The sequence below is a fragment of the Pteropus vampyrus genome, unplaced genomic scaffold (assembly GCF_000151845.1).
Source record: "Pteropus vampyrus isolate Shadow unplaced genomic scaffold, Pvam_2.0 Scaffold353, whole genome shotgun sequence".
Classification (NCBI taxonomy): domain Eukaryota; kingdom Metazoa; phylum Chordata; class Mammalia; order Chiroptera; family Pteropodidae; genus Pteropus; species Pteropus vampyrus.
This window is the reverse complement of record NW_011889134.1, coordinates 99,901-124,513: the sequence shown is the minus strand read 5'-3', so window position 1 is coordinate 124,513 and position 24,613 is coordinate 99,901. Positions and strand designations below refer to the sequence as shown.

General features: G+C 38.4%; 1 protein-coding gene across 19 annotated transcripts in view; it reads left to right on the top strand.

Moving 5' to 3' along the window:
- LOC105304809 (PKHD1, fibrocystin/polyductin) overlaps positions 1 to 24,613 on the top strand; it is a 135,143-nt gene that overhangs the window by 14,536 nt on the left and 95,994 nt on the right. For 8 of the 19 annotated variants that reach the window (XM_023522633.1, XM_023522638.1, XM_023522635.1 and 5 more), the window contains exons 3-15: positions 661 to 738; positions 1,357 to 1,501; positions 3,932 to 4,040; positions 7,512 to 7,569; positions 10,961 to 11,039; positions 12,339 to 12,413; positions 13,464 to 13,528; positions 14,023 to 14,062; positions 14,795 to 14,865; positions 17,752 to 17,853; positions 18,683 to 18,778; positions 21,185 to 21,326; positions 24,153 to 24,267. In XM_023522633.1, the coding sequence (XP_023378401.1) occupies positions 661 to 738; positions 1,357 to 1,501; positions 3,932 to 4,040; positions 7,512 to 7,569; positions 10,961 to 11,039; positions 12,339 to 12,413; positions 13,464 to 13,528; positions 14,023 to 14,062; positions 14,795 to 14,865; positions 17,752 to 17,853; positions 18,683 to 18,778; positions 21,185 to 21,326; positions 24,153 to 24,267 (1,175 nt within the window). Of the gene's footprint in view, positions 1 to 660; positions 739 to 1,356; positions 1,502 to 2,109; positions 2,198 to 2,231; positions 2,297 to 3,931; positions 7,387 to 7,511; positions 7,570 to 10,960; positions 11,040 to 12,338; positions 12,414 to 13,463; positions 13,529 to 14,022; positions 14,063 to 14,794; positions 14,866 to 17,751; positions 17,854 to 18,682; positions 18,779 to 21,184; positions 21,327 to 24,152; positions 24,268 to 24,613 lie in introns of those variants that run through there. The other 11 variants (XM_023522644.1, XM_023522643.1, XM_023522648.1 and 8 more) reach the window with 10 other exon arrangements.

Here is a 24,613-nt window from a genome sequence, read left to right as displayed (position 1 = left end):
TCCCTCCCTCCCTCCCTCCCTTCCTTCCTTGGAAATTCCAGCACTGATCATGCTTCAGCCCCTCTCTGAGCAAGCAAGGAAAAAATCTAGAGAATTTTGTGTCTATTTAGAGAGTCATTCTGATTATGTATTCAAAACTAAGGAGAAACTAGAGGATGGTACACTGAGCAGGAGGATTGAAATAGAGACAGCTTCTATAAGTGTTTCCTCTTCTCTGGGAAGTGGAAATGCAAGATATAAGTGGCAACTTTACAATTAAATATGATTACCTTATTAAAGAGTGGGAAAGAGAGAGAAGAGATATCATGGGTTCACATAGGAACCAGATGTGTCCTTGAGGCCCTTTCCAGAGGAAGTAGAAATTCAGGATTGTTGGGGTAAACACTGGGTTTTTGGATGTCTAAGATGACAGAATCAGTCAGAACTTACCCAGAGTTTTGAAGATGTGGTCCCTAGATCAGTAGCACCAAGAGCACCTGATCAGAAATGTAAATTCTTGGGCCCTACCCTAGACATACTGAATCAGAAACTCTGGGAGTGGGGCTCAGTGACCTTCTGGTGATTCTGATGAAGCTTAATTTTGCTTTATAACATTGGGGAAGCTGGTGGACCAAATATGACCTTAAAAACCAGGTTTTTTTTTTTTTTACTTATTTACAGTGTCTTGCCTGAATTTCCACATTGAACCTGAAGAAGGTAGCCTTGCAGGAGGAACGTGGATCACAGTCATTTTTGATGGTAGATTTGTATCTTACCAAATTCAAGTTTCTTATTTATTGATCTAAAAAATCCTAAAGAATACGAGTCTTTGGTTTCCTTCCTTATCTAAGGAGAGCCTGAAGGGAGATGAACCAACTGACCAACTTCTGTGTTTCCAGCTGCTCACTTGCTAAAGTCACAGAAACACAGTACATCACACCATTGTATGCAGTGTCCATTTCCTTATGCTAAGCTGTGACATGGAACTCTGAGTGAGAGATAGAAGCACTTAACATAGTACTTGGCAGTGTGTCCCCTGAATCTTGGTAATCTTCCTTGTAGATAATTCAATACATAGGAACTTCTAAACCATGGCTTAGTATGTCCATCTCTACCATGGTAAAGAATAACTTTGGGAGTTGAAATAGTCTATCCTGGATTTAAGTGGATGGACCTGAAGAGAGAAAACTTTTTTTTATAAGCTCATAAGTGACAACACTCATCTATATAGCAGTCTCCTTTGGAAGTGAGGAGTTTTAATTTAATCCTTATGCAAACTCAGTGTCTCACATTGCCCCCATGTGGCCATGTTTTTACATTCTTTCATGTGCATTACAACTCTGGTCAACCTGAGATTCCCCTTTGCCTTGTGTTTAGATTCAGAGTCAGGTCTCTTTTATCCGGCCAATGGCTTTCAGCTGGAAATACATCTGGTGAATGTGACTGTTTCTGTGCTGCCGAGCATCCCCTGTGACATCTCTCCTGTCTTCTTGGATTTGCCGGTGGTGATGTGCAGGACCAGGTATACCTGTCTGGAAATGAGAAGATACGACAGGACCAGTGCTTTGCTTATCTCAGTAGTTTTTGGAGGCAAATTAGAGCAACACTTGCTGTGGCTGCAATTACCAGCTATAGCTTTAAAAAAATGTTCCATGCGAATATTCTTCTTTAAAGGTTCCTATCAAGGCTCTATGGCTTCTGGGAAAATAAGAATATGATGAAGAATTTTGAGAATTTAAAGATATTTATGTGTGTGTGTGGGGAGGGGGGCGCGTAGATAGTGTTTCTAACTTTTTTTTTTTTTGGCAAGGAGTTTGGTAGCTATTAAGATTTCAATAAATGGTGCCATTTTGCCATCTAAAGAACTGATCATTTTGAATAGGCATAGTCACAATGATTGTATGTAAACCCAAAACCAGTTAGAAAGGAAATTTGCTTTAGTCTTCAGTATATTTACTGACTTTGATATGATTTATATACCATTCCAGGTAACCCGTTGTTCTACTCAAGTTTTTTGTTGGCCTATGAAGTTTATAATAGTTCGTTCTTTCTCTACTTGTGTCTTAAAGTGGATCATTGCTTAAGAAAAAAACATTAAAATTTCTTTTCATTTTTTATTCTGTTTTTCAGGAAGGCTTTCTCTCTTTCATCTCTGTCTATTGAAATCCTAACCAATCACACTGCAAATGCCACCTCTTCCCTGAAAAACCAACTGAGTGTAATCTTTCTCATCTTTGAAAGGGGGGCAAGTAGGGGCTGAAATCCTGACTATTCTCGCAACAGCTTTGAGAAAGAAACATCTTTTAGAAATTCATCTGTAAGGAGTGTGTGTGTGTGTGTGTGTGTGTGTGTGTGTGTGTGTGTGCGCGCGCGCGCGCAATTCATTGTTTTGAAGGGGGAACTTTTATAATTCACACAAAGGCATAGCATGTGTAGCCTTAATGGCCTCGTTTCCTCAGACTTATGTTTCTCATGACACTTATGTCAGTTGCCCACTTATCAGATTCATCCTTACAGAATTAAGAGCTCTGAGGACAGGGGATGTGTTTAAGTCCACCCTTGAAGTCCTCATGGTGCTTAGCAGAATACCTTGCAAAGTTGAAGATGCCCTATACATGTCTGTTGAACTGAACTTTATAGCACAACTGTTGGTTTTAAAACCAGGCTTTATATTTTCCTAGGTTTTATGATATATTTGGATATAGAGCTTCCGCAAGATCTTGCTGTGAAATAATCAAGGCTCTGAAGATTTACAAGTTCTATCTCCTTAGTCCCCAAATACTAATGATTTAAAAATGCACTATTGATTTCACATCTTTTTTTAGAGGAAAAGAAATACAATCCTTTTAATTATACTCATTCATTGGGAGATGAATATCAAGTTCAACTAACATTCAAATGTGAAAAAATATAAAATTTATCATCAATGAAATTAGTCATATTCATTATCATAAAAAGACATATCTGCTTTTTACCAAAACAGACATTGTAACATTTAAACCAGCACTGCCCAATTAATATATAATGTGAGATGCAAATGTAATTAAAAATTTTCTAGTAGCCACCTTAAAAAGTCAAAAGAAACAAGTAAAACTAATTTGAGTAATGTATTTATCATTTCATATGTAGTCAATATATAAATTATTAATGAGATACTATATATCTTTCTTTGCATACTAAGCCTTGAAAGTTCAGTGTGTAATTTGCACTGATAGCACATCTTAGTTGGGGCTAGCTACATTTCAAGTGCTCAGTAAAAACATATGGCTAGTGACTAATATATTGGACAGTGCAGGTTTAAATATTTAAGGTCATACTAAAGATTTGGTGAGGGTAGGCACTCCTCAACTCTAGCTCTTTATTCATCATATTCTCCCTCTTACAAAAATCAACATGAAGGCAACCTCAACGAGGCAAAGAAATTACTGTGATATTCATAAAAAGAGGAGAAAAGTTCTAAGATTCTCTTGATGGATACGTGAAATGTTTATGAGGTGCTTAGATGACTATGAAATCAAAACTTTTTTTGCAACAAGTAAACTTTTATCAGAAAGAGACTAGGATTCAAGCCCCGCTTTGTCCTTAACTTGTGGTGTTCACACATATAAGTCTCTTAACTGATCTTGGACTATCATTTTTTTTCTAATGAAAACTAGGATTAGAATATCTATCAAAATCCCTTCTAATTCTAAATGTCCTGTGAACCTAATTCTGAGAAGCAAGGCAAATGTTTTTTTTTTTTTTTTAATTTTAGGGATTTTCAATAAAAAATTCATAACTTCTTTAGCTGAAAACTCCAATCTTTAAAGTCTAGTGGTTGAGTGGATCTAGGAGGTAAAAAATGAAATATAGGAATCTTTGGTTAGTTCTGCTTCACAGGTGCAGGGAGCTGCTGCTAGCTTTGGCAATTTACAGTTTTTGATTCTCAAGGATTTCCACTTTCTGCCCTCAGGTCTCTGCTGTCCGAAGCACATGAAGGTCTGTACTACCTGGAAGTGCATTCTGGAGGACAGGTGGTAGGCAGCCCAAATCCAGGACCACAGGACAGCTGTACTTTCAAGGTAGGTTCTAAGGATGGCGGAATGTGTGTTTGCCTGCTTTGCAGGTGTGCTTGTGCTATTGATGAGGAAGTTATAAATCAGCCACAAAGTCTGCTTTGTCAGGATTAGAGGAAAGGTAAATGATAGTTATGTGGTTTCTGAGGCTAGACTAATGAAAGATAGGTATTGAGCACTTGTATGTCAGGCTCTGTGCTTTATGTACATTAATGAGCACAATTTTATGGGGTAGCTATTTATTACCCTGTTTTCATAGATGAGCAACCTGTGGCTCAGGGAGATTAAATAATTTGCCCGTCATAAATAATTTGCCCAGGTAGTAAATGGCAGAAGTAGGATTTGAACCTGGATCTGACACTGAATCCTCACCCAAACTGAAGCCCACAGGAGAGCCACAAAGATCATCTTATTTTACAGCTGAAATTATGCTGAATTTCAGCATGGTGAAGGGACTCAGGGACTCAACTTCCATCTTCCTCTCTATATCATGGTGGATTTCTGCTACATTTTCCACCCCCAGACTGACAGGGCATTTGCTGGTGGAATTCTCCTTTAAGCTCAGAGCTAAAAGGAAACGGGGTCGGGGAGAGAGGGAGAGAGAGAGAGAGTTTATGATTCAATGCCTGACTTATTTTAGAGGCTCAGTCTGTATACCAGGGCTTTATTTTATGTTTGGTTCAGTTTACTGTCCATTTCAGATTAGTTTTACACCAAAATGATCTCTGAAAGGGTAGATCCTAGACTTCTCATAAAAGGCAGAGGTTTGGCAATGCTCCTTTGACTTGGTTGCATTTCTCAAAGGGTGCCTCTGTTTATAAAAGTAAAATTTAGCCATTAATTAAACCTTTTTTTAGAATAAGACTTCATTCTGTAAATGCATCTTTAATATGATCCACATTTTATATATGCAATTCGTTTTTCAAATTTGGAATTTGTTGTCAATTCACATTTAACAACTTTTTTTCACTCCAAGAGAATCTTCTTCTCTTGAATGCTGCTTCTGCACATAGGCACAGAAAGAAAAAATATCATTCTTTTTATTAAGACCCACACCATCACCTCTATACTATCTCAGTGAATACAACAGAAAAGAGATGGCCAAGCATGCTCTTTAATCACCATGCTGCTTTTGGTTTTGATGTCCTTTCACCCCAGATAGCAGTTTTCCTACTTATTAAAGATTGGAAAGGAGAGTGAGGGAAAAGAAGAGAAACACTTCTTAAATTGCACATTAAAGAAAACACATCCTCCAGTGGTTTAACTAGCTTGGAGAATTGATAAAAAACACCAGGGGATACAGTTAATGAGAGCATTCCAAGCTAAACACAACACAGTGTGTCTCTTTGTTTTGGGTTGGGACTGGGGAACCATGAGTATTAAAAATTAATTCCATCTTGTCCACTCCAAAGAGTCTGCTGCAGGCACTGACAAGTTTGAACAACTCACAGAAGGTTTATCAAGCAGCTGGTGGCTATGGCTTTATCATTCTAATCCGCGGCTTTTCTTCTCCCTCATCTTACTGCTGCTGACCTGACTTTCTCTCAAAGATCAGCAAGTGGGAAGCTGGATTTGGAAACTCATTAATTTTTCACTTTGTCGTGTCTCTAGCTTGGTGGGTGACCAAGGGCTTGTTTCTGTTAGAAACGTACCATTTTATGTTGTGTCAGCTCAGAGAGACATCACAAGTGATGCCTTTTTTGAGGTGGAACCTTGAGCCTGTCCCATCACGCTCTGAGGAACTGAGAGAGAATGATAAAGAAATTGCTCTATTCCCCCCACACTTCTGGTGGAAGGCTTACAGACTGAATGGTAATTTCATATTTCAAGTTGAAAATCAAGAGGTATGTTTTCTTATTGGTTTGGACTCAGTTATGCCATCTGCCTCAGTTTCTAACATCTCTGAGAAGGGGCAATAACTACTAGTCTACTTCATGAGGCTCCTATGGTAAAGTTCCAATGCAAGTGACAATGGTATGAAGGGAGTTCCAGTGTGAGTTGAAGGCCTGGGTGCAGTAGGAGGCTGGGAGACTGGCATGAGAATTTTGTGTTTGGCAGGTGTGTGTGAAATTGCATTAATCTTTATCTTTTGGTGAGAAAGGAGCCAGCTCCCAACAGGGGAGGTCACAGCATTCTTACTTTGACCTTTTGATTGTACATATTTTCTGTGAACTATTTTCTAACCCTTTCCTTTAAGAAAGAGAAGACACTAGTCTTGATGGCAGACTGCACAGTCCTGTGGATCAATAACTTAAAACTGCATTTGCCAGCCTGCATTGGCTTTGTGTCTTTTGATTTTCGATGTCTGATTAGGGCTGTTGATTAACCATGAGTTATTCTTTGGTAATATTCTCCCTGGGAAGGCAGACTCCCAGGGTGCTGGAAGCAGACCAAGCAAAACAATTTGTTATCTTTGTTTTGCAGGAATGGAGGTGGTCTGGGTGTCCAGAGGTGGTTGGGGTTGAGGGTGGCAGGAGAGGGGACTAGGTCTCTTTTTGGGAGAGTCATTAGCTTAGGGTCACCCCTTGGCCTGGTCAGTCCATTCTTTTGCTTTTCAATTTCTTCACACTGGCCCTGACTGTGAAATGCACAAATCTTGGACTAACCCAGATGTCTATAGGCAAAATAGAATTTCTGGAATTGTCTCATCTCCCCTTTGCTTCCAGGCAGGGTATATCAGTCCTCTCAGATGAGTCCACCCCATTCATTCACACAAATCTGAACGTCTTCTTCATACCAAGCTATGTACAGGGATATAACAATGACTGAGTCGGGTTTTGGGGCTTATGATTAGCAGATAAAGTATTTTGGAGGGAAGGGCATCGCCAGGTGATTGGGAGTGCCATGACCAGGCTTTTACTCTTTGAAGAGTAATGTTGCTTCCCATTCCTTGAATCACTTGAATTGTATTCTTCTCACAGGCACCTTCCATTTTCCTAATAAACGCCTCACTCGTATGCTTATTCAACTTCTAATTTTTCATAGTTTAATAATCCTTACCATTATGCTGGTTGATAATAATTTAAGTTGTAATCCTATTAATTTAAATAAGTAAATTCTTGTCTAGAAAAATAAAAAACTTTCAAAACCCCAAGATACTAAGTTATAATAATGGAATTAAAAGGTTTGTATTTTAAAGCTTGGCCTGCCTAACTTTCCTTCTGGTAAAATGTGTTTCTGGGTCTGGCAGGTGATAAAAGCAGGCTTGCCAAGTTTTGGGCAGTATGGTACAAGAGAGAATGCTATATGACCTTGGATGAATTCCTTTACCTCATCTACGGAAGAGCTATAATAATATTTGTCATCTCTGCTTCACAGAAATATTATGAAGATGAAAAGAAATAGATATAAGGTGATTTGAGAAAGTGTAAGCATTTACTATCATAGCTAAATGCTCTGTGAGGAATGACTTGTCCTCGTGTTTGTGGTTGTGATATTTTAATGAAATGCTCACTTGTGATAACATTTTCAAAACAGTTTTCCAGGGCACAGACACCCATTGTTTACCAAGTTTATCCACCAAGTGGAGTTCCAGGTAAGAAATCTCCTATTAAAATAGGAATAATTATGAATTCCTATGTCAAGCTTATTGAAAACTCTTCTCTCCAGGTAGGTGGTCCTCATAAATAAGAACATTTAGCTTTATCTCTGACGCTGTTATAACAATGAGTCTCAACCTCTGGTTTATTTTTAAACTGATTTGGTTTCACCTCTGGACACTTTTGCTTTGTTACTTCACTGATAACAAAAGGAATCCAAACGTGAAAAGAAAAAGAGGCCAGCAAAGTCAAACCAGGTGCTGCTGAAGAATGGAAGAAATAGAAATCATTATTGCTTGTAACTTTATAATCATTGACATAATAGCAAAGCTTTATTGAAACTTACTGTGAGCCAGGTTCTGTTCTAAGCTTTGGGCATGTTATGTTATTATATCTTCACCAGAACCTGATATAGGAACTATTATTATTCCCATTTTGCAAATGAGGAAATGAAATATGAAAAAGTTATGTAATTTGTCTAAAGTCATAACTTCTAATAAGTGTACAGCTGAGATTTGAACCTAAACAGCCAGAATCTAGAGTGGGCCCATATGCCCAATATTTTGTCTTGTGTTGCGCAGTGCTGGATACCACATGAAGACAATTAGCCCTTATCCTTCTCCTGGGGCCTTGTTTATGAGTTAGCACACAGATAATGCAAAGGCCAGGAGGATAGAAGAAAAGAGAAAGCTGGGGGATTTACATAAAAGAAGGGATTGCAACTGAGAGATTCAGGAACTGCTAAACCCACCTTAAACTAAGTCTTAAGCAATTTGCTCTCTGATTCTTGGCGGATTCCTACATCTATTTTGGGTTTTTCATTTGTTCAAGGTTTCCAGATGGTATAAGTAAGGGAATAGAAGTTGCTAAATTTTATATGTGGTTGAGTCTAAATACATAAACTGACCTACTTGTTTTGCATGGATTAACTATTCAAAAATGTCAAAATAAATATCCGAGTTGCTAAAAAGTGTTTGTACATGTGTGTGTATATATGTGTGTATATAGACACAGATTATGTATGTGCGCATTTAAATTATATCTAAAGAATATGAATTCAGCTTTATCTAATGAGTGCAGGTTATTCATAGATCTATTTCTTTGCATTTGTCTGAATAATCAAGACGTAATAATGTTTTATTAAAAAGATATGTGGTCTATGAAAAAGTCATATGCAGACATTTGGGTTCCTGCTGCTCTGGTGTTAGAAAGCTCTTGTTTAGATGGCAGAAGTCTTGTTAGGGTGAGGGATGAGGAAGGAGCCAGCCCTTAGAAGTGTGAAATGGGATGTCAGCTGGCACCAGATCTGTCAAGTCCGTTTTTCCCACTGAGTCTGAGTTCTACACACAGACTCCTGCACCTTCTGGGGGAACAATTGGTGCCTGGCCTGGTAGGAGAGTCCCTCCAGGCAGGATCCACACGGCTGCATCTTCAAAATCACTTTCCAGACGATTACTCTCATTTCATTTGGGAAGCCTGCCCAGAGTAGCAGCCAGGGAGGTGGGGGAGATGATGGGGACAGGAGAGATGACGTTTATGAATAGCTGAATTTCTATATGCGGTTAGCAGTTCTCCACTGTGATACAGAATCCTCCAGCACTGCGGTCTGGCTTAGCCATTTGTCTGCTTCTTTTGGGGCTCCTCTCTCTTTCTCTTTCTCTCCCCCCCCTCCTCTCTTCCTCTCTCTCTTTTTTAGTCACAAAACAAAACCTCACAGGAATTTCTAATTTCTATAATCTGTTAATAGTTTTTAAAATAGTGCTCATCAGAGCTAGAAATCGTGTCCACCGAAGTGAGGAAATTGATAAATTAACCCTACTAAAATGAAGAACTATTTTGCCCATTGTTAACAGTTGCAGAGACCTTCAGACAATAGGCTTTTGCCAATTCTGTGACCTTCCTGTAAGATATTAGGTTCCTCTCTTTCTACCCATTCACCTGTAAAGTGGCTGTAATACTTCCTAGAAGATTCCCATTGTTTTAGTGCAAGTCATCCAATGACTGCAGATGAGAGTCACTTCTTATTAATAAAACACAAGCACAGTGGGAAGGGAACAACTCCTTGTCAATGTACTTTCATGGCCTTATGTGTGTCCATGAAGGGACTCAACATTCTCTGATTTCAGTGCCTCATAAACCTCATAGCTGCCCGATTTTTTCCCCCATTTTTCCATTATTAACCAAGACCTCTCTCATCTCTAAGTAGTATTTGTGGTGCTAAAATATTATAGCATAAATGATTAAATTCTGTAATTATGTTGAAGGCAATTATTTGTAATTGTATTCTGTAATTATTTGAATGTTGTGGGGTTGTGTAGTCAACTTTAACATCATCACCTTGCTGTGGCGCGTTTGCTTAAAACTTTGCCTCATGTAGTTCCACAGAACTGAGTTTAGGTGTTCTTCAGCTATGGAAGAAATCAACCTGTGTAGCATTTGGTAGGGGCCCCAAAACTCTTTCTGAGAAAGGGCTACTTTAAATTTCTTTCCCAACTCCTATAAGCAGAGGGGGTGGAAGTAGTATTGGGAATCTACCTTGTGGAAAGGAGATTGCTGATACCTATACATTCATTCTTACGATCTCAAAAGAAGGAAGCATTAAGGAAAAACTTAATACCCAGTGGAAATCCCTGCAAGTCACATAGAAGGAATCCAACAGTAGAAGTCATCCATTTATCAGTGGGCAAGGCAGACACCAACTGTTTGCGGATCCTCAATTTGCCCTATCTTTGAACATGAGCACATTTATTAAGTGAGTGAGAATGCCATTGCCTATCCTTTAAGCCATAATTCTGCTGTCTCTAGTCCTTCTTTCTTAGTTCCTGTCCATTTGGGTCAACCATGATATTTATCTTTTGTACTCAGAGAGATGGAAAAATTTTAGTATCCCTGAATACCCATCCAGATTGTGTGATATGAGACTCCTCATATCACCGCTGTTCATATTAGGAACTGTCCAGAAGAGAGTCTTTCGAAGCGTGGAGTACCTCAAGGCATGTTGTTCTTTAATCCCACATTGGGTGAATGGTCTACACACATTCAAGAGAGTAGAACAGAGCCCTACGTGGAAACCAGCCCCTTCCTCTTGAAAGCTTCATGCTTAATGGACTGCGAGGAAGGCCCATTATTCCTTCCATGCTCTACACATAGATGATTAAGTCTATAATTGTGATAATTGTTTTTTTTTTTTAGCCTTTCTAATCTGTAATATTGATCACTGGATCATATTTGGTAATCCTTTCCTTTTGTACATCTTATAAAAAAGTGAATATTCTGAATCATGACCAGCTTAGACATATTGAGTAAAAGTACAAAAAGAAATATGGTTTATGTTATACATTTCATATAAATAAGTATATTAAATTAAAAAAAATCTTCTTCACATAGGAAAACTAATACACGTATATGGCTGGATTATCACTGGAAAATTGGAAACCTTTGATTTTGATGCAGACTACATTGATAGGTATGTGTATGTTTGTTTCTGTGTACAACTACTTACAGATATGCTGTATTGCTTTCTGGGACCAGTTTCCCTGATAGCAATAAATTGTAGGCAGTTGGCGCTAAATTGCTATTTTCCTCTTTCAGTTTATGGTCCCTGGTGAGCTGGGCTTCAGCAAATTTTGTTAATGTAATTGCGACTGGACGATTAAGTTTGTCCATTTATTTACTGACAACTAGTCACTCTGGGCTCCGTGTGAATCGTACTGTAATCGCATCTGTGGATATTCTTTTCCTATTCTTCCCCTTCTCCCTTTTGTTTCTCAGGATGAAATAAATGCTTTATAAAATAATGTGTGGACCCAAAAGCCCATTAACTTCCTGGCTTGGTTGTTATTCATTTGTGCATTTAGACATTCTAGTAGTGCTATCAGAGGAAATATGGAAGAAGGACTGAAAACCATTGAGTTTTTAATATTTTCTGTGAATGATTAGCATGTCAACATTACATTTTTCCTCAAAGATTGTTTTAATGGAAAGTAATACTATTAAATCATCCATGTTTGAGAGAAAGAAGAACAAGAAGAAAAGTATTGAAGTTGTGATGTTTGTGGGAAGGTTTAAACAATTGTGGTTATTCACTATATGAAGCAATTACAGTGAGAATTTATAAAGTAGAGGGAACATAATCTTACTATATGCTCAGCTGAGTAGATTCTATACACTGTGACTAATTTTTCTTTCACCTCTGAACAAGGTAGAGCATCCTCCTCTGTTCTGCTTTCTCTCTTTGATTCTTCACTAGTGAGGAGAAAAGGATTTGACTTCTCTCAAGATCTACATTTCTGGCATTAAGTAATGGTCCACTTGTCTTGAAAGGAAATTATTCTTCCTGTGGAGGATAAAAGCCCCAAGCACGTCATTGGCAATATACCATATTCACTGCTTGGTCCCATCTCAGCATCAGTCTGGAACACAATCTTTGAAAGGCAGGACAAAGGCACACACTCTGCTATAGTTCTGTATAGACCCAATATAGCAAATGTGGAGATAATGAAAGTTTTCAGGAAAGAGGAAATTCTCCCTTTGTAGTGTGAACGTGTGAAGGTGTGAACCATGAGATGGTGTTGTGCACCCCTATGTTTAGGTTGAGAACTTGATTTAACATCTCTTCAGGGCACGGCCTTCAGCCACCACTGTAATGCCCCATAAATCCGGAGGAGAATGTTTATCATAGTTTTTCCTCTGAGTTTTGCCAGGAATGTTTGCTGGAAGCATTGCATTATTGTCTCTTGTCTTTTGTTTCCATTTTTTTATGCAGCCCATTGATCTTGGAAACCCAAGGAGACAAATGGGTTACTCCTTGCTCTCTTGTAAACTGGCAGACAGGAAGCCGGTGAGTGTCTTTCTTGCCAACATACATGCTTTTAAGTTCTTCTACCTGGGTAGAACACACACACACATACACACACCCCTATTTTTTTTTAAAATATAAGTCATCCATAAATATCGACTGCTTTATTTTTAGATGTACTGGAAAAGAAAGTAATTGATTCAAAATGCAAGTTGAAGTGGATTCTGAAAACTTTCTTGAAAACCTTTCTTAAATCCAGATACTTACTAATATTTACTAAGTGCTTACTGTAGGCCAAGCCCTGCTCTAATGCTTTACATTTAAGTCACTCAATAATCTCATGAGTACATACAGTTACTAGCCTCAATTTACAGATAAGAAAGCTGAGTACTTAAGTAACTTGGTCAATGTTTCACAAAGAGCAAGTGGCAGAGCTGGGATTTGAACTCTGATTGATAAACCAACTTCCAGAGCTCATGTTCTTAACCCTTATACTATAACGACTAGCTAAAGAAAAACGTGACTAAAATTTATTTATTTATGACAATTTTTTTAAATGTATGTCTACATGCTTTTTGTTCAGATAACCAACATTTTGTGAGATTTTTACTTCATCCTGGATGAAGTGGATTAACCTCTTTTGAGATCATCCAAGAATTACATTCTATGGTTTAGCTTTTTAGGAACAACATTTAGTAGAACCAAATTCTATAATGTGGTTTCTTCTTGGTGTCTTTAATTTGTTTGCTCAGGATTGTCCTTTTTTTTGTGTTCACACTTGCTAACACATTTTTTTTCTGTATTTTTTCAAGGATTTTGCTATCCTTGTCATAAAACAGATTTTTGGAAAGAAAAGACTGAAAAAGTTAAATTTTGTCTGACACTGTGTTTGACTAGTAGTAAATGTATTGATGATAACTCTACCTAATACTATGCTAAGCATTTACCCCAATGAGCTCATTATACTTTCAATATTACCAGTTTTCTCTGGCTAATTTATATTTTATTTTACACTTTCCTTGCTAAAGAGTTAGAACTTCTGAACTGAGTTGTCTGGTAATTCTCACCTCAGGTTTTTGTTTTTATCCCTAGCTACCCTATTCAGGAAGACCATGGTCTTGGGACTCTGCAGTGCCGCGTGGAAGGCAACTATATTGGTATGTTTGAGAAGTCACATAATTTAAAAGTCTTATCCATTTCTTTCTCTGTGTCTGGAAAAAACTTATTTCAAAAATTGGTTCTCATCATGATAATAATAACTATCATTTGTTGAGAACTCCCTGGAAAGCATTATATGAAGTCGCTTAAACATAAACTAACGCAATCCTCACAATAAATCTGTGAGGTTAGTGGAATTATTTTCACTTTACAGGTGATAAAATTGAAGCTGGTAACCAGAAGATCAGGATTTCTCATGCTTGGTCTAACTCCAAGACTGGGCTCTTACTCGCTATGTGCTACTACGTTTCTCCTTTTATTGTGAGAAGTCTACATTGCTGATGGTGCAAGTCTGGGAGATATTATTTTGGGCACCATTAAGGAAATTACAGGTTTGGGTGATATCTGAAGTCCTTAGGTCAATGGTGTTAGTGGCCTGGCCAAGGTGATCCATGTGGATTCCTGTATTAACGTCTGTTTCTTTTTGTTACAGGCTCCCAGAATGTTAGTTTTTCCGTATTTAACAAAGGAAAGTAAGTAATTGGGAATAATAACCAAATTTGTCTTCATCTTATAGTGTCTCTCTCTTGTCTTGCTTACTTTTTTTAACCTTTTGTAATGAAGAATTTCAAACATACATGAACAAAATAAAATAATATAACCCTGGGTGACCGGTTGATTTTTTTAAATTGAGTGAATATGATTGTGTCCTATGTACTCATCTTGAGTCGGTGTAAATAGTTTAATGTGGTGATGGTACAGAATTTTGGGAATTACATCACAAGTAATCTCATGGTACTATAAATTTAAAACCGTACATAGTTCTATGACATAACATTATACCATTCCAGGAATTTCAAAATGGAAAGGGTGCAAATTTCATAGAACCAGAGAGATAAATTAGAATTTTAATTTTCTTTCTGTATGACTTACCTCGTATCTGTCATTATGTAATAAAACTAATATCTATTGAGTATCTCCTATTGGCCAGCTCTATACCAGGCCCTTTCACATTCATCATTCTATTTAATGCTTTTGATATTCTGTGAAGTAGGTATTATTATTCTCATGCATTAATTTTCTAGATCAGAATATACACTTTGCCCCATTGGTATCATTCTTTGGTCATCAAAAGGACATGGTATCTAAAATGTCCTAAATCTCACTAAAGGTTAGTCCATGATCTTCCTTTCAGGCAGCCAATTTAAATAAATGCAATTTCCGATGCTGTTTTCTTCCAAAACACGATTTTGTCTTTTTTGAAGGTCGATGGTACATAAGAATGCATGGCTGATCAGTGCTAAACAGGAACTTTTCCTGTACCAGACATACTCAGGTACTATTTCTCTTTACCCTAACTCTCGCTCTTTCCCTCATACCTCACTGAATGTTGGACCCTCCTTCCCTTTCTTCTGGCTATTTTCTCTATGACTATCAAGCTATCCTGCAATCATGGATGACCCTTTGGTTTTAGATGAGAATTAGTTGCTTATATGAGCATCAGCTTTTGTTGCCATATTAAAAAAAGCTCAATCATAGTCTTCCATACAAAGTTTCTGGATATAGACTGGATGAAAGAAAGGGGAGCCAATTTTGTTCTGTTCTAATAAATAACAAAAGAGAGGTAGCACTGAAAAATCTAAAAGCACATCTTTTCAAATGTTACTTTAATATTTCACCTCTGAGCATTCATTTAACAATTTATAACTTGCTGATACTGATGAGCAAAATTCCATACTAAAAAACATGAAATTGTGAATGCAATTCAGTAGTGGAAAACTGACTACTAAAGAAGAGTACTTAGATTCTAGGCTTGAATACAATCACAAAGCCACCGAAGAAATGTCTGTGAGGTAGGTTCAGATTCCAGAGGCAGCAGAATCTACTTTTGCCAAAAGTACAAGAAATTTCATAGGTCATGGGGCAAATGCCAGTTATTCCGTAGATAGCCTAATTCTGCAAAAGCTGAATTTTGACTCTTGTCTTTATTTTCTTTAAATAGTGTAATTGGTCTCTTTTGTAGTAAACTTGAAGAAGCACCTGAGATGATGGTGATAGTGGCAGCAGCAGCAAGAAGAATGGCAGGACCTCATTGAGTGTTTTACATGCGATCTCAATATTTATTTCATTTAACTGAGATCGGTAAAGCTGGCCTAAGTTTACAGATGAAAAAGCTGTCAGAGGCAAAGTAGTATGTCCAAAAGTTCTAGTGCTAGAAAGTGCAGCTCTAATTCCAAATCTCAGGCATGTAACCAATATACTATGGGAAGTAAACTCTCCTTACCCCCTACTCTAAGGTCCTTTGTGAGTCTGCCCATCGGTATTAAACCCTGAATACCGCATTGGCTGGCAGACATCTCTGATCACATAGCTATCTCATATTTCCAGCACCAGTGTCTTCTTGGGATATAAACTCTCAGGCCGGAACTTTTTCATAGCAGAAGAGGCTATGAAGAGAGGGGATGTGAACAGCTGCTAAGTGCCTTGTGTTGAGCTCCTTGAGGGCTGGCATTCAATTACTGGTTGAGTTTGGTTAACTCAGTTAGCCTTTCTGAGCCCCAATTAAACATTTATAAAGTGGACAAAATGCTGTTTGTCCTTCTAACTACAAAAGTTGTTAGTAGAAGTAGATGAGCAAGAATCTTGGGATTCTCTCCCCTCATCTCCACATTGATTTTATCCCCAGTTTCCATGAATTCTATCTATCATATGTTTCTTAAATATAATGTATCTACTCTGTCTCTATGACCATTAATTCAGGATTCCATAATCTCTTGCCTGGCATGCTGAAGTGGTTTCTAAGGGGCCCCCAACCTGCCATTTGTCCCTACTGATCCTTGCGCTTCCTAACCGTCACCATTCTCTTCATCAAGCACACATCTGATGCCTCTCCCCTGCTTCCCATCCTCTAATGGCTTCTCATGTCCTACAGGGAATGGTACAAGCTTCTGATCCTCTCCTTGTCTGCTTCTGCAGCTCCATCTCTCTCTTTTATATTCGAGCAACACTTAAATGCACTGTGCAATCCCTTCTCTCCACACTCGGGCTATCATTTCCTTTAAATGCCCTTTCCCTTCTTTTTCTCCTTTATTCATCCAGTTCTAATCCATCCTTTCACATTCACCTCAAGTGTCACTTCTAGAATTGTTTTTCAATTTCACCGTACTCCCACCTTATGATTAAACTTCTTCTCTGCACTTTCATGTTCACTCTCTAATTTTGCTAGCCCAAGATATGATAATTATCCTTTTGTGTATCTGCCCTTCCTTACTGTTCTGACCTCTTTGATGACAGGAACTATTTCGTATTCATCTATATATTCCTTGCGCCAGATAGTATGTGCTTTGCAAACATTGAAAAAAATTATAAAATAGTAGACGAAAAGAAGGGGGTTATTATTTTTAGAGTTGAATTTTGATATTTGAGTGTGGAAGATCAATCTTTGCACTCAAAAGCTCCTCTGCTTTGTCTCATGGGCAGAAAGTACCCTGATAGAATATCTATTTGGAATTGGTAACCATTCATGATTAACTTCTTTGTACCCTCAGTTTATCATAGGATACAACTCTTCTTCCCCTTGAGGGAATAAAACTTAGAACTGTCAAAGTTTGATCATAAGAGTGGAAGGAATTAGAAAAGTTAAATTCTCAGGGATATGTGACATATTACTAAAAGGTCGAAAGCCATCAGAAGGTAGCATGAAAGAACTGGGGATGACATGTGAGTGCATACAGAGTGAAGGAGTATGCAGGATGGGAAGGAGTGCTAGGGAACTGAAGACAGCGTAATTCATTCTTTTGCTAGAGCAAATCGCCGACTCGTGAATAAATTGAGACCTTGCCTGGTACATCCAAAGTTGATTCCTCCATAAAACATAATCTACTGTTCTGTGACTTGTAAATAGATCCTTGAGGTCAAGAGACAGATTTCCTAAGAATGCATTGTGGTATGTTGGGATTTTTGCTGATAGCCTGAGTGATGGCACTTTTCTTTCCTTTCAAATACTGATCCTGTATAATGTGTGTTATTATACATATTGGTATATGTGAGTTCTTTTCTTATTATGTGCATTTTTAAATGACTATTACTGCCAAAAATTCCAACTGTTGCTAGTCTTGGGAAGTTAAGGGAAGAAATGAATTATTGATAGTTTCTATTATTATATTATTATCTGGGTCACATCCTGGTCTATATTTGGATGCCTGCTTTTTGTCTCTTGCAGAAATACTATCTGTGTTTCCAGAAACTGGGAGCCTTGGGGGAAGAACAGACATCACAATTACAGGAGACTTCTTTGACATTCCTGCCCAGGTTACCATTTCAGGTAAATAAGTTGAAATGACTAAAAATAGTTCACAGTTTTAAATGGTGTAGGAAATTATGTATCTCTTATGGCATGGAGAGGGTTGGGGGAAAAAGTCTTTGTCTTTTCCAACTCATTGTGCTACACTGCTCTAAGGTATTTTACCTGTGTTTGGTTGAGACCAAGTGGGATTGCAGTCTTGCAGCTCTGCAAATATGTAACAGGAATGGGATGTCCTGCAGACACACTCACGATTCATAGACAACTCCCTCAAGCGTCCCCATCTTGGGAGTGAAGAGAAGGGAAAAGTATAGCTGCCTTTTCACAAAAGTCTACTCCTACTAAAAGACAACTCCCCCTCAAACCCCGTCCCCTCTTCCCTCTTAGTCTCCTCTATAAAGACAGGCAAGAATGAGCAGGCAATTGCTATGCAGATTCTTCTGGAATGCCTTCATGGCAAACCCTTTTGTGGAATCTGTCTTGGAACTTTTGTTCTGCCAGGTGGAATACTCCTCTAGTTGGTGACATCGAGGACCAGGAAAATGTCCTAGCACTCTCATATTACAACCCCCCCCCGCCCTCCAAGCTCAGCTGAGTGGTTTAGGACATCTTCAGTGATGGCACTGAATTGCATTGCTTTCTTTCTGATTTTAAGTTGTCCTATGCTCTACTGCTCTGCAATCTCTCTTTCCTGGCCTGCTTCAGTTGGGGTGACAACTTTTGCTATACTATTGACATCCAGCCCTTTGCCTTAATTAAGAGCCTGTCTACTTCAGTGTGGTCCTGTGGTCTTGTCATCAAATCTACATACCTATATCTATACCTATCTAATTTAAAAAATTCTCCTCAGGCATTCCATGTGATGTGAGACACGTGTCTCCCAGGAAGATTGAGTGTACTACTAGGGCTCCAGGACAAGGTGCAAGGCTCACTGCGCCTCAAGCAGGTAAGGAAGTCACCAGGGCTGTTCGATGACCTCTGGTTACATTTTAACCACCGGGGAATGCGAAGTAGAAATGAGAGTGTTTGCATTCTGTCTCAGCTTTTGACTGGTTAGCTTAGTGAGCTCTGAGTCCGTGATACCACTGTCAGAGCTCTCATTTCAGAGTGCCTCTTAGTTTTGTTCAGATGCTCATTGACACTCTGCACTCCTAGCCCCAGCCAGACAAATGGCCAGTGGGTTCAGTGGAGACCATGATCCAGGAAGCATAACTGCAATTAAGACATTGTTATAGATACTGGTGGGAACCCCTAAGCTGCTTCCCTCCACACTAGAGGCAAGTCGAATGCCCATCGTTTAAGAAGATGGGAGCATTAGAGTGTGCTCTTCTGTGCTCATAAGGGCGGCATTAGGCAAGGCCGGAGAGCGAGGTACGATGGGGTGCATTTAAATGTTGTTTCTTCTTCCCTGCGGCACCTGTCTGATACTTGGAAAAGCAGGGCTGTATCGTGACATTGCCACCAGTTTATGGCTTAGCGGGCAGAATGGAGAAGGCAAGGTAGCAGGTTCCACCTGTGTTTCTCTGTTTAAAGCTTTCACCTCATGGCTGCAAATTTAAAGTAGACCCCTGGAGCACTTTTCTGGTAAGCATTAGAACTGGTGGCTTGAGTGTAGTTAGGGATTAAGGGCAGTTGGTGTGTTACACAACCCAGATTCATAGACTGCGTGTCTGTGTTCCTTACCTGCCCCATGAGGGCTAGTTCATGGTTAAACTACAGCCCGTGAGCTCAACACCAGAAGCTCAGCGCTTACAAGGAAAGTAACCCAGCGGGGTGGTGGAGAAATCTTCCTAAAGAAAGACCACTCAGGTGTGAAAATGCATGCAAAGCTTTGGCTTGAGCATTCTCCAGGTCCCAGATCTGCAGTTTTTACTCAGGGAAAGCTTCCATCCAAGAAAACAAAACTACTGATGCAAGTGATGGACTGAATGCGTTTCCTGTGTTAGGAAATAGAGAGCTGTCTCCTCTTTCAGAAGTTCCTGCTTTAGCTACTTGGGTAGAGGTAGGATAATTTCCCTGAGTGCAGCTGATTTGAGAGGTAACAATATATTCATGAAGACTTTTTGAAGTTTCTCTCAGGGAAGTAGGGCAAATTATTAAGCAAAGCAGCAGTTCTCAGTGGTCCCCAGGGGACATCTGGCAATGTTTGGTTATTACAACTGGGTTGGCAGCGGTGCTGCTGCTGGCCTCTAGTGGCTAGAGTCCAGAGGGGCCACTAAACATCTTTTAATGCACAGGACAGCCTTCACGACAGTTACCCAGACCAAAATGTCAATAGTATTGAGGCTGGGAAACCTCAAGCAATATATTAAAATAAGCTCTTATTTTTCTGCTTATTCTGTATCGATTTCCCTTTTTAAGGATTAATGAGAAATGATAGTAGTAGTTTAAAGTAATAATAATTATCCTAGCTATCCTTTACTGATTAGATACTGTACTTTGGGCTCTTTATATATATATTTCAAGCTCCCTTAGTCTTTTTTTTTTCGGCCAGAATTGTCAAATTGACTTAATTTTCCTTCCAGCTTTATTGATATATAATTGACATGTAACTCAAACTCCCTTAGTCTTTAATGTGTTATCTCTATCCCGTGCATGAGAAAATAAAGACATTAAGCAATTTGCTCAAAGCTACACGTAGTAAGTGGCAGAGCTGGAATATAAACCGACAAATATATGATTCCAGAGTTTTTACCCCCAATTCAAATTTATATCCTATATTGATTGCACATATGCCTTTGGTCTCAGAGTTTGCTTATTATAAAACACAAATTAATAAGTACAACATCATTGAAAATGTCGTGTAATAGCTGCATGTCACATAATTTGTTCTATGTGCAGGTCCACAAATTGAGGCCATGACTTGTTAAAATGTAAGGATTGCTAATTTTCTGGGGGAGAAAAAAAAAGAGTTAGTAAATAGAACTCCCAGGCTGAGCTGGACCTTAAGATGCTGAAGTCCACTCCTGAACAAGACAAGTCACAAGTACACATTCATATTGTTCCCTTTACTCAGCCATAGCATCTGTTTGCTCTTTCACCCTTTCTCCAGGACTTAGTTCTTTTCTCCAGACACTCCCATTGAAAAGGGCTCCCTACTCTTCTCTAGTCCTCTGAAAATATTTCCCCTTACTGTTCTTTATCAAGCCTCTCTTCCCAAGTGACTAAATCCTACAGCAAGCAGTATTTTCTGCATTCCAGAACATTTGTATTATCTATAGAACCTCTCATATGACTTCTCCATCTGGATCTCAGTTAACTCATCATCTTTACTCTATTATCTGAAGTAAAATAATTCTCTATTTGGGGGAGGAATGCCTTCTGATGTTTATGAGATATTCATGTCTTACAGGCAATCGAGGGCTTCTTTTTGAAGTTGGTTATGCTGCTGAGGGCTTGGACCTGACTGAAGCTACCCCCGGGTACATGAGGCAGATTGTTCCAAATGCCAGTTCTCCATTTGGATTTTGGTCAAAGGAAGGGCAACCTTTCAGGTATGTTGTAGGAAAAGTAGCAGTCCATATCAAAAGCATCTTTACTAGCCTAGGTGAGACTAGAAGACAGAGAAGGAAAAAATTAGACTTCCACAGGAAAATTTACAACATCCACCAATACAACAACAGAGTTAGATTACTGTTCTCCACCGATGTCGGTTATGCTAGGAAACTAGAGGCCTTTTATAGGCGCGTACTAAATTTTGATCAATAGGTAAAATCTATATTTTCTACAACTTCGTTTACAATTTGGGGACATTCAGCTGTGTTGATCAGGAGACTTAGGAGAAAACTTGCTGCAGATACATAGTCAAGAGGTGAAACTAATATCTGGTTGATGCTGGAGAAAGATGTGAGAATCCGCCTATTGGTCACATGAGAGAGCAAAGGCTGGGCGGCAAACAGTTCTGTTGCAACTACCTGGTGTCAAAGGCGAACCGAATGGCAGATTTATAGCAGGGGAAGTTATTATGCGCTCTGTGAGACACTGTTTTTTGTAGTAGTGACTGCACTGTGATTATCTTGTTTTGAGTCTTTTTAATTCCTTCAAGGATGTTGCCAAAATTTCTAGTTCTCTAAAGTGGGCTTAAAAGTATAAAAACTGTGAGAATTGCTTAGACACACAGTTTCCTTAGTGTACTCTACATAGAGAGGAATAGTTCCTTTACTGTGTGATCCTTTATTCTTCTCAGAGAGGTTGGTCATGACCCCTGAGTGTGAATTCCAGCCATCTTGTGACCTCCAAGGATTTGACCATTTTAAATATGAATTTAGTTGTGGAATGAAAGGCTTTGCTCTCTATTCAGAGAATTTCAGACATCGAAGAAGCCAACGGAGGAAGGAAACCTGTGAACAGAATAGAGTCTCTGTTGTCCTGGAAGGCTTACTGACTATGTATTTAACCACCAATATATGGTTTCAAAGTGGCAACAATTTGTGGTCCCATGTGACACCTAAAAATGTATCTTTATCATAGTTTTGAGAACCATCAATAATGTTCAAAAGAAAACCTTTTGGCTGTATTCAGTCTGTGGAGATTGTTAGGAGAGAGTCAGATCACCTCAAAAGACAAAATAGCATTTTGACTGTATGATCTGACCTGTCGGGTGTGTCTCTTTAACTGTCATTTTGAGGAGCCATAAACCAGATAATAAATCTTTCTATTCTCTGTCATTCATTTTTTTTAAATTCAAAATTTTTAAATTAAAATTGATATATTTATCGGTTAATTGATAAATTAATTACTATATTGATAAGCCTTTAAAATAGTTATTTTTAAAACTATTTCAGAAACTGTTCTTGATATTTATTGAGATAGTTTAATCATAGCCATATCTGTCTCCAGTAATAGGTCACTAGAATTAATATTAAACATTTAAAAAAGATGGTCTTATTTTTAAAATATTTCATAAAATTACCTGCAATCTTCTTCAAAGTTGGAGGTTATATATTTTAATTTGAAATTGTTGACATGTTCAGTTGACTTTTCTCTGTGGACTATAATATTTTTAATTAGAAAAAATACTCTCCGCAGGTATTGAGGTATCTGGTGAGCTCTGAGAAAATTCTTTTGTGTGCATGTGTGAAATATCATTTAATTAGTAAACCCCAAGTAATTAAAAACTATTTACTGACCACCTACATTAAATACAACACTGTGTTCAGTATTGTGAGGGTTAGGAGGTCTAGAACAAGGCCATTAACCTTGGGGAGTGACCAGCCTTATCATGCACATGTCTGTACTGAAATTCCTGTGTATCCAACTGTGTCTCCTGATCTTCTTATTCGGTTTAACTGATATATATATATAAACTCATTACTATGTTCCAGGCTTCTGAGATACATTATTTCATGAGGTACAACAACTGAGGAAATATTTATAGAGCTAGTTTGTAGATGAGGAACTGTAATTTCTGATAGGTATAGTGGGTTTTTTTTTTTTTTTAATATTATACCATTATCAAGTAGCAGAACCAAGCTCTGAATTGTTCTGATTTCAAGTCTTGTGATTTCTCCCAAAGTCTACCTATGTCACATTATGGCACACATCTTTCTTTACCCACAGTGGGTATTTTAAAAAGGACACACCAGTATTCCGAAACCTCACATAAACAAACTCTGTTTCTATGAAATTAATATCTGTCATGAGGGAGAGGAAATAGAAGCCTCTCTTAATATCATTTGGAGCCATTTTAGGTCTATTACTTTATTCCCTTCATAAAGAACTGCACAATGTTGTCTAGGAGCCAAGTAAGATTATTTGGCAGGAAATGTTTGCTAATTTATGGTGATCTTACAGCTACACACATGCTAAATATAAAGTAGCTAACATCTGACATTAGCTAGTGGGGTGATCTAATATATCTCATGATGGATGAATGTGTTGGGAAAGGAGACAAGGGATGAGGGTTCTAGATTAAGTCAGAGCAAATTGCGATTGGTGATCTTTTTATTTCTAATTAAAAAATAATTTCTACTATCGATTGAGTTCATACCATGGGCCAGGCCCTGCACAGGCTGTGTTAGGTAGGTGTTGTCAGCTAAGCCTCTGGACAGCCCTGTGTTGTGGCTACAAGTTTCATGAAGGTGATGTTACTACAGGGGGAGTTGTGGCTGGTGTGAAGACAGGAGCTGAGATATTGAGACTAGGCAGGTGCCACAGGAATAGCTGTTTCCAGAGTACTGTAGCCAATCACATGGCACAAGAGTCAAGTGTTTCTTCCTCATTACCATAAAGAAAAACAAAGTACAAGGGCAACCATTTGCTGGGTCAGTCGTTCAGGCCTTGGTTCCTCTGGCTTTACTCTGTGTTATTTTGCTTTACAGAGCACGGCTCAGTGGATTCTTTGTGGCCCCAGAGACGAATAATTACACTTTTTGGATCCAGGCAGACAGCCAAGCTTCCCTGTATTTCAGTAGATCAGAGGATCCAAGGTCCAAGGTATTCAGTTTCTTCTCATTGTCCTTTTCTTTGTCCCCAGTTCTTCACTCTTGGAAAAAAAAAAATCAAAACTAAAGCTCTCATGTTGTACTAATAGTTGTAACATACCATTAGGCAATCAGGAATTTCAATATATATTTTTTTATGAGGTAAGGAGTTTTTTTTAATTTAAAAGTTTCTCAAATTAAGTTATAATTGACATGCTTTTAATTGTTGAAAAGAATTTTGCTGAATGTTTTGGCACTTACTGTTTATTGAGCACTTACTGTAAGACGTGCATTATACTACATCTTTTATATATCTTGTCTCTAATCTTTACAGCATCTCTTTGAGTTATATGTATTTA